Below are 10,778 nucleotides of genomic sequence, written 5' to 3'. Positions count from 1 at the left end.
GAGCAGCTTTACTCGATGCCAGAGTAACTCGCTAAGCAAATTCAAATTGGGCTATTGTAGAAAACTCAGGATTTCCAGGGTAACTTTAATGTGTAGTTTTCTACCATTTTCTTTCAACTAACACAAAAAACATCTCTGAGTGTCTATCTCGATATGTTTCAGCCTTTCGCGATGTGTTTGTTGCACAAGTTGATTTCCAAATTGCGTGTTGTGCAGTGGTCAGGTTGTATTACTCCCAGATCAGTCCTTTATAGAGAAATAATCTGAACGTATTTTCTAACTGTTGGGCAGAAATGTAGTCTGAAACACTGATGCACCTGATTTTTCTTCTCTCCATCAGCAATGTGAGCGCCACTGACCTCCACTTCCTCCAGCTTTTCTCCATACCAGACCTCCACCTCAATCACCAGCCAGTCAAATGCACACAGACAATAAACTGGCCAATCATGGCAAGCAAGTCGCCGGTGACAGCCGCTCCCAAATAGCCAGTGTGACCCAGCAGGCTCAGCAGCAGCAGCAGCAGGGAGCCACCGGCCACCTGGGTCCAAAGGGCGTCGGTGCCGGGAGCCATGGAGCCAAAACCAACCAGGTTTCTCCTGGCAACCCTGGGCTGAAGGCTGTCAGCCAATCGGCGAGCAGCGTCGGAGGGATGTTGAAAAACAAATCCAAGCGGGAGCGGAGCGTCTCCATTGACTCCGGGGAATCAAGAAATGCCGTCCCTCCAGCCCAGGAGGCGGATGCCAAAGGAGGTAAGGCTCGTGCGCACGGACGCAACTGTGTTTGGTTCTGGGACATGTAGACACTGTCTCTCTGTTCTAAGCACACCAAAGTTCACTTCCTTTACCTTCCTATCAGTCAAATCTTTACCCGAAATACCAGATTACGTGCATTCAACTCCTCCACAGCAGGAAGTGAATGCAACGACTGAGAGGGCAGAATAACTTGTTTTCTGTCTAGCTGAAATGCCCTGACCTTTCAGCGACGTGTCAGAATTTCCCCCTGGCTTTTGATAGTTTGTGCCATGCCCGCACTGCAGTGACATGTCTCACATGAAACAGCGTCTGGGCTTTCTCTAGCGCTCGGGGGGCGAGCCTGGTGAGCTTGGTATTAAAGCAGTGAGTGAGCTCTTGGTAATATAAGTTCACATGGTTTGGTATAAAGTGTTTGATTTGCATTTGTTTGCTGTTAATCTTTTGTAATATTTGTTTTTGTTTCTCTGTCTTTTACAAGAAGGGAGACGAGTAGAATAACATGGACAAACAAACATAACCTGAACAATTGCATCTAACACGCATATAACAATAAAAGTAAAAAAAAAAAACACACAGCCCTAATAGCATTCAGAGCTGTTGTTTTATGTCGTTATGCTCCCAGAAAGTTTTTTTTTTTTTTTTTCTTTTCCTTTTCCTTTTTTGTTTTTAGTAGCGTATCTCTACAAGAGCAAAGTAAAAAGCCATGCCTCTACGCCACTGGGAGAGACCACATATTGTCTGTTTCTTCCTCTGCTGTTGCTTTTAAGGGTTTTTGTGTTTTTGTGAGCATCTGACTGCAGATGACTATGTGATTTCTTTTTTTTTGTTTTGTTTTGTGAAACTTATCTGGGCTTCCTACACACACACACACACGGGAGAGGTGTGGTTCCAACATAAAAAGCGACAGACGATGAATGAGGGGAAACAATGAACGATAGGGTGGGTTGATTTTAGGGTAAATCCCATTTTCCCTAAACACTTTCTGTTTAAGATATCAACCAGTGACTGCTGGAAACAACAACATTCACAGAAGAAGCTCTGTCATACTGCCTCTCTGTGTCAAGGTGAGCCCCCCCCCCCCCCCCCCTCCTTTTCTGTGTGTTGTCATTGCACACTTCCTTCCTTACTGTACATCCACACGTCTTTTACGTCTCTCAGCCACGCTCATCTGATGTGTTTGTTGGATGGTCGTTTTTTTGAGCAATGAACTTGAAGAATCTTCACTGACTTGTATACAGAGCTTCTCTAAATATGTGACCGTAATCATTATATTGATATTACCAGTGTACCTTTCTTTCTGGTCACCATTTGGAATCCAAACCCACCGTTGTATTTGCTGTCAGACGTTGGTTCTGACTCTTCTTCTTCAGGTTACCTTCTGGTAATGGTGCTATGTATATCTTGCAGCTTGTGCATCCACAAAATCATAATGACACCATGTGAGAAGGCTCGTGCTTCTCAAAACATTGCATCTGCAGATGTGCGTTGCATGCAGGGCATTTTGTTGCAAAAAGAAAAGAGAAAATATATTTACAAGGCAGCTCAGGCTATTTCCGCATATACTCATGTTTCACTTCTTGCACAGGCAAAGAGCAAAGGTTTAAGGTGATTCTGCCATTTGACATCCTGTTCACATTTAAAGCAATTTGTTACATTTGTCAAAGCAGCTGTAGACTGATTCTATAACTTCCAGCAAATAAGCCAAAATGCATTAGAACAGATAGTAGTACATTGTTTTCTGGCTGTGTAATATACGGTGGTGAATGATTTAAAAAATAAATAAACACTGGTGATACCCTTTTTAAAGCAGTGTTTCTTAAACATTTTAGGTAGAAGTCTATATAAAGAGGCACAACGCAGCGCCGACAGTGATAGATATACTAAACATCAACCTTATACCTGAAAAAACATTTAAATGCAACATTTCAAATGATTAGAATCCATCACTTAATGCATTCATTATCATAGTATCATCATTATTTTAGGAATTATGCATGACATATTTCTAAATTGGCATTTTTGCAAACATTCCACATGCCTGTAGCTGTACACCAAAGTACCCCTATGGGTACACGTTCTCCCATTTGAGGAACACTGCTTTAAAGGGACGATACTATGATAGTTGTTGAAGTGTGTGTGTGTCTGTGTGTGTGTCTGTGTGTGTGTCTGTGTGTTAGAGGGTGTAATGCGCAGTAAGCGGCGCTGTGTTCTGGAGAAGAAACAGCCATATAGTGGAGATGAATGGTGCTCTGGACCTGACACAGAGGAAGACGAAGACAAGCCACACACTGCGACCCACCGTGAGTCCATCTATCTCCACAGAGGGGGTGTCCCTGCCCAATGTGAGGACAGTGCAGATTTGAGTCGCGCGTGCGTCAATTTGCGACCCAATAAAAATGGACCTACTTAACGAAGTTGGTTCACTGCTGGCTACAAGTTAGCATCAAACACAACAAAGGCTGTCACTCGAATGGCGTTTTGAGTTAGCAATCAAACAATAATAGATGGCTAAAACATTTTTTTTTCAAATGATTCCCATCTTCTGTTATTGTGTGTAATGAGAACATTTTTCACAGTTATGTCGTATACCGTTTAAATCTGAGCATGCGCAACTCACATCTGCACTCTCCTCACATTGGGCAGTGACAGGGGGAAACACATTGCCAGTTTTTGTTGTTGTTGTCCGACTGTAGCACAGTCCTCGCTAACAATAGTGTCAGTGCGACCACAACTTTGAAGGCCACGTGAATTCCATGTAGTAATCCCCTGCCCCGTCTAAATGTTGTTTTCTCTGAAAACAACGGGTTAAAGCCGTTAATTGGATCTGTTTTCAGGTCCTGCACACACACTGACAGGAAGAGGATGTCCTTTTGGAGCACTGTACTATTCCTTTCCACTGAGTGGCCTTTACATGTGTTTTAGCTCCATCTAGTGTTTAAGTGTTGTAGCCAAACGGATGTACTGGTATTACAATTATAACCCAGGATACCACTGTGGCCAAATGAAAACAGTGTGCTGCTGATTTATTTTTCTCAGGAGAGCGTGGGCTGGCAGGTCCTGTCCAAGGGCTCTCTGATCGCCTTTCTGCAGGGCCCGTGTCTGAACCTGCGGGCCCCATCATCGGATGTGGAGTGGGACCAGGTCTAAAGACGGAGCCTCCTCCTCAGCCTTCACAGCAAGTGGTGTATGTTTTCACAACCAGCCTAGCCAACAGGTGAGAACTGTTTTTCAGGACTGGCATGCAGGTGATTCTTCACAAGTGGAGATGAATTTTCTTTATCTTATCAACCAACCCATCTGTTTTTTATTTTTAACAGTGAAATATGTAACTGATGTGAACAGTTTAATTAGAACATTTCTCTTTCTGTTTGCCAGTGCTGCAGATGCAGTTTTGAAAGGACAGACCGATTCCATCCTTCTGTTTCACCAGCAAAATGTTTCCCGCACCAAGTTGGAGCAGGTCAGACATCCACAGCTCAGTGGCAAAGTAAACAAAAGTTTGTGTTTAACCACGAGGAAGTAAAAGTGTTTTTTTTTCCCAGTAAAGCGCACAGATGCAAAGTATATGGGGAGGTTAATTTGTAAAGCTATATTTGTCTGAGAAACCTCCTTGTTCCTGTTTCCATTAGCAGTTGTTATGACTGCTGTGAATGCTTGTTGAAAAAGTTGAGAAACTAAGGTGTGTTGTTTTGACAAATGAACAATAGAAAATATCAAAATCAGTAATCCGAATCAGAAAAGGGCTTATTGCCGAGTAAGTAACACTTACAAGTGACACGGAGTTTGCCTTGATGGTTGGTGCACACATAAACAAACATATTGAACATTAATATAAAATAAACAATAAATACGGAAAACAAGATATATATATATATATTATACTATATATATATATATACATATACATCATACACATAACACACACACAATGTCTGTTTAACATAGGAAAAATAGTCTGTGCAATGTGCAGGTGTATGATGTATATATTATATAATATAATAACTACTGGAAATAACTAATGTAATTCCCCCCCCTTTTGTCTACCACAGCGCCACCCATCAGGGAAGCTTCCTAACCTATCTGATGTGGTAAACTCCAGCAGCTCTCCACCCACAGGCACCCCTAAATCCCAAAGTGGAACTCCGCGCCCAGCCTCTGCAGGTGTTCGAGGCCCACTGCATCCTGCAGGGACGCCGTCATCGGCAGGACACTCCGATAATGAATCCCCTCAGAACAGACCTGGCGGACCCTCCAGCAATAACATCGTCGCCCATAGGTCGGAGGGAGGGAGCTCGGCCACACCCGCAGGCCCAGTCCCGGGAACTGGAGATGCAGAGGGTGCAGGGGGTATGTCTCTTCCTGTTGACACTGTTTCTCCCTCGGGGAGTCCTCCATCCTTTCTGCACACCTACAGTGTGACACAGGCCATAGGAGTGGCCCAGGGATCATGGACGGTCTCTCCAAAGAACAGTTGGAACACAGGGAGCGTTCATTGCAGACTCTAAGAGACATAGAGAGGCTGCTTCTGCGCAGTGGAGCAGGTCCTGGAGACACAGGAGGGTCCAACAACAGCGCTAGTAACAACCCCTCCAACCTAAATAATAACAACAACAGTGATAGGAGCGGTGTTCTCGAGGAACGTGACAATGGTACTAATAGCTCTGGAAATTGCAGTGGTGGTAATATGCTATCGTCAGCCTTGGCTCCGATGGGAGGAATGAAGAAATATGAAGAACCTCTCCAGTCCATCATTTCTCAAACACAGTCCCTTGTCGGACCTGCCCTTGACAGCCCTCACATGGACTCTCACCATAACCTACCACAACACCCCCATCACCAGCTCTCTTCACCCGGGGTCGACATGGGTCCGTTACTTGGACCAGAAGGGTTGACCCCAGAGCAAATGGCGTGGAGGAAACTCCAAGAAGAATACTACCAGGAGAAGAGACGGCAACAAGACATTCAACCCTCCACACATCCGCAGCACTTTAGAATGATGACGGAGATTGGCATGCACGGAGGTCCCATGATGATGAGAGGACCCCCTCCTCCCTACCACAGCAAGCCTGGAGAGCAGCAGTGGGGTCCTGGCAATATGATGGGAGGAGGAATGGGTGGAAATGCACGAATGATAGACATGCACCAAGAGGGACCCCGCGGGCCAAGGTTCCTGGGACAGATGCAGAGAGGGCCACCTGGGGGAGGCGGTTTTCCTGGTAGCAAAGGGGGAGTTTTATCAGTGGAGGGTCTAGGCGGCAAAGGCCCACCAGGCCTGGGATGATTTGGCTCGATGAGATGCCCAACAACATAGGCGGTGGAGGTCCCTTTCATGGCTGCTACCCCGGTGGACCCCCTCAGCACTTGCAAGGCGAGCCCGAACATATGATCACACACGAGGAAATGTTCTCGCCTCATGGAGAAACGGCAGATGCAAGGGCCCCCCAGGTACGAACTTAACAGATTAGCTAAACAGCAGCAACAGGGCAACCTGGGGTCAAGAATAATGGATCATCCTGGGGGCCTAGACTTTCACAATTTAGGAATGGGCCGGGGCCCACCCTCTTCTCGAGGTGATCCTTTGGACTTTCCTGGTTCACGGGAGATGATGGGCTCTCCTGGTGGGGGTCCTCAGATGAGAGACCTGGTGGACTCTCCTCTGGGAAGCAGCCTCCCATTGAACATGAACCCACACATGAATGTTCAGCAGCAGCAGCAGATGATGCTGTCTCAGAAGCTCAGAGGAGGTCCTGCAGGAGGGGGGCCTTTAGGTGAGATGTTTGGCCCTGGAGAGATTTCACGAATCAGGGCTTCACAGAATGGAAGAGGAGGAAATAAGGGAATGATTTCAGGACCTGATGGCCCCTTCCAGTTTCCCAATCATAGTCCCTTCTCCGGAGGACAGGTGGAGGGGCCTTATCTCCAACAACCTGGCCCGGAGATGTTTGGGCCTGATCAGCAAGGTCATAATCCAATGGGAGGTACATCGCGGCTTAGCCATATGCCGATGACCGGAGGCCTCAGAGAGTAGACCTTGGTCCCAGGCACCCCTCTGACCTATCAATCAATGCTAACCCCCTAACCTCTCCTTCAGTGCCTCGTCCTCATCAGCTCAAGTCTCCATCCCTTAACCAAGAGCCATCTCCTCTTCTACCTTCCCCCTCTGCCCCAGGACTGAAGTCACCCTCACAGCTATCCTCTGCAGGGCATCACCCCACTCTTCCCCCAGCGTCTGTCACTGGGACCTCTTCTACTTCCATGAAGTCTCCCCAGATAATGGGGTCTTCCAACCTTGGCATGCACTCTCCGTCTGCCTCTCCTGGTCGACTCAAGTCCCCTGCTATGGCTGTGGGCTCCCCAGGGTGGGCATCTCCTAAAACAGCTCTTCCAAGTCCTGGCGGTCCAAGCAGTGGGAAGGTAGTGGGGAATGGAGGAAGTAGTTCTACTGAGACAGGTACACTCAAAATCGAAGATGACGTTGGATCGTCATAAATGCTCCTCCTTCTATTGCTGTGACACTAATCCATTCTTTTTAATGTTCTTTACAGGCCAATCACTTCCCCCCAGGAGTTCCAACTCTACGCCCATTAGCCAGCCGGGCTCTATGAATCCTAGTATGCCATTCACTTCCTCTCCTGATAACCCTCCATCCCAGAACCCTTTATCGCTCATCATGTCTCAGATGTCCAAGTATGCCATGCCCAGTTCTACTCCTCTCTACCATGATGCAATCAAAACAATTGCCACTTCGGACGATGAGATGCTGCCAGATCGACCTCTTCTATCCGGTGTCAGCATTGGAGGTATGTAACAGGTATATGAGGTATATATGCGCTAACCCGAAGCAGGAAAAGCTAACACTAAGCTACTGTAAGCTATTTTTTTGAGTTTCCTTTTAGCAGAATACTCCGAGTGAACTCCCCGTGGTAAACGGTTACGCAGTGTAGCCACAGACTTAAGAGTGCCGTCTATACAGCCCACATACAGCCTATTATGATCTTCATAAGTAAACAGCACAGGGTGATTGGTTGATGTCTTTATTTGCGGTGCGATTGCTTGAGAAATTGACTTAATCGCCGTGTAATATTCACGGTCTGTGTAAAAGCACTGAGAAAACCAATCAGTGATGGGAATAACGGCGTTACAAAATAACAGCTTTACTAACGGCGTTAGTTTTTTCAGTAACCTAATAGATTATTCTTCCCATCTTAATAAAGCTGTTAGCATTACTGCCGAAAAATGCGGCGCGTTACTATTATTGAAGCTGTTTTCTTCATCAGACCAACTAGATCTCCGAGCCTAGAGGCAAAGACTTCTTTTCTTCCGTGGTTAGTCGGCCGTGCACGAGACCAGCGCATAAAAGCTGACGATTGGCTAAGGTTGGGTAAAAATTCATGGTAAGCCAATCCGAGGTAGAGTTGGGCGCGCGTTCGAAAGCATGCATTGAACACACAACGAACAACACAACCGAGTCAGTCAAAGAGAGACAGGTATGGCGCTATGAAATGAAGGTCAGAAAACATAGGCACTGTGACTCTAGAGTGGCTAGTCGCTCCGAAGTTTATCGCGGTCACTCTCTCTCTTCTCCCTCGCTTTATCTCTCACACACACACACACACAACACACACACACAAACAGATGCCGGCTCGATGCACACACCATCGCAAAAGTATAACCATCAAGCCACTTACGTTATTTGCACTACAAAGAGTGTATATATTTATTTATTTTTGCTATAGTTCCTAACAAGCATAATTTGATTCTGCCCAGTTGTGGCATGTTGAAGGGCAATAAATAACCAAAACATCTATGTTGTTTTGTGTATAGATCCACCAGACTTGTCATTATAATATTCAGATTTATCATAAATAATTAAACATGCACATGTATTTTATGTTCTGTTAAAGAGGGGTGGTTGTGGGGTCACATTTGAGCATTTAAGTTTTCTTGAAAGTAACACATTAGTTACTTTTTGAATTTGTAACTGAGTATCTAATTTAGTTACTTTTTGGAAGTAGTAACTATAACTAATTACTTTTTAAAAGTAACTTGCCCAACACTGAAAACAATATACAGTAAAAAATATATTGACATGCAAATTAATCTCACACAAAAAACGTCCACAGTGTGTTACGGGCAGGCCTGAAGATCTTTATTTTATTTATTATTTATTTTTCCTGTTAAAAACCGCTGTTAGGTGATATTATACCGTTGCCAACAGAAGAAGAATTTGAGAGTAAAGCCAGTCAAATGACTTCTTGCTTTGGTTTTTGGATTTTTGAGGAAGGAAAAAAACACAAATGATCTAAGACTCTTGGTCAAAACCCAGTTATGTGCATGGATTTCTCAGCCTCAACCCTCATATTATAGTAGTGCTGCTCAAAAATAGGATTGAACGATGCTATGAGGAACAGGATATCAATTTTTCAGAAGTATAATTGGCTGAGAAAAAGGTCAGTCCATTTTCAAATGTTAACAGTGTGCATTTCATCATCAGGAAACATGGGGAACCCTCAGACCTCGCAGATGCTTGTCTCCCAGGGCTCCATCGGTCCCCACAGTGATCCACAAAGCCCCATGGCTATTGTAAGCCAAGGTCACCAACACCTGCCCCACGACGCCTCGGGACCTGTGCTTTCCTCCCCAAATCAAATGGGCATGCCGGCCATGAATTCTGCCATGATGGGAGGAGGTGCGCCTGACGGAATGGGGCCCTGCAACGTTTCACCCATATCTCAGAACCAGATGGCAGGCTTTCCTCGCATCCAGCCCCCACCGCACGGGCCAATGCACTCACCCATTGGAGGAATGTCGCATCACTTCCCTCAGTCGAATGAAGATATTCTCCCACCTCAGCAGTTACACTTGCTTAGAAAAGGTCACCCTCACCAGCGCCCCTCTCACCCTTCAGACTCATTTGGCCCTTTGCCCATGGGGGATGGCCCGGATCTAAGTGAAGTCATACGACCCACTCACTCGGGGATCCCTGAGTTTGATCTCTCCCGCATCATTCCTTCCGATAAGCCCAGTAGCACTCTTCAGTATTTCCCCAAGAGTGAGCCCCATCAGAATCAACACCAGGGGCCACTTCCCCAGCAACCGACTCCACAGCAGCTCCTCAAACAGCTGTCTTCTTCCGGGCCTCTACATAGCAGCGGCCCTTCATCCAACCCCCACTTAGCAAACCTACAGAATATGATGGCTGAACAGCAGCTGCCACCCCACCCTTCACACGGTGGAATACGCCAAAACATGGGCATTCCTCAGGGGGGCGCAAGGAGTATGGTTTCCGGTGGGGGCATGGGCCCCATGTGCCCGCCTGGACATATGATGGGAAGGACAGGCATGGTGCCCCAGCAGCAACTCCATCAACAGCAAGCCATGATGGCCAACAGCCTTCTCCACCACCCTTCCAATCCATACCCAGGCATGATGCCCTCCCAGCAGCACTCACACAATCTCATGGCACAGCAAAACATTATGATGATGCAGGCTAAGCAGCGAAGCATGTCAATGCCAGGGGATCCATTTGGTCCCCAGGGTCCTCTAATGTCCCCTCAGGGTCCCATGATGGGCCCTTCCCACCAACAGTCTGGTATGATGGGCCCCCAGTCTCTGAGACAGCGGGGAATGTCTCTGGACAGTCCGATTGGCTACGGCCCCGGGGGTATGGCCAATATGCCATTCTGATCCAGCTCACACAAACTGTTAAAAAAGAAAGAAAGGAAGAAACGTGTCCACTAGGTTACCTTCCCATTGTGTCCACATTTTTTCTTTAATGTTATTCTTGCAGTTATTTGAAAAGAGGAACTGTAAAAACAATAAATCAGTGATACTCTCCAGATTTTGGATTTCAACTGATTTAAAAAAAAAAAATTGAACATCTAAAAGCACTGTAACAAAGTTCAGTAACAAATCAGAAGCCATTTCCTAAAATGCTGTAAAATATGTATATTTCAAAGATGTGTGTATTTGTTGTGGAAACAGTGGCAGTCAGGAGAGGAGTGCCTCAAATTTCTATTTGTTTTA

General features: G+C 46.0%; 1 protein-coding gene across 1 annotated transcript; it reads left to right on the top strand.

The window, feature by feature from the left end:
* The first annotated feature begins 418 nt into the window (after positions 1-418).
* bcl9l (bcl9 like) lies at positions 419-10,481 on the top strand. The gene is given in 11 exon segments (XM_032505874.1): positions 419-749; positions 2,930-3,052; positions 3,789-3,966; positions 4,128-4,212; positions 4,802-5,141; positions 5,144-6,004; positions 6,007-6,158; positions 6,160-6,772; positions 6,775-7,203; positions 7,298-7,552; positions 9,247-10,481. Coding segments are annotated over 11 exon segments (4,560 nt in total). The 3' UTR covers positions 10,440-10,481.
* Positions 10,482-10,778: the final 297 nt, after the last annotated feature.

This window comes from Etheostoma spectabile, chromosome 3, assembly GCF_008692095.1.
Source record: "Etheostoma spectabile isolate EspeVRDwgs_2016 chromosome 3, UIUC_Espe_1.0, whole genome shotgun sequence".
NCBI lineage: Eukaryota > Metazoa > Chordata > Actinopteri > Perciformes > Percidae > Etheostoma > Etheostoma spectabile.
Note: the sequence above shows the minus strand (reverse complement) of the source record. Positions and strands in the feature narration are given on the sequence as shown.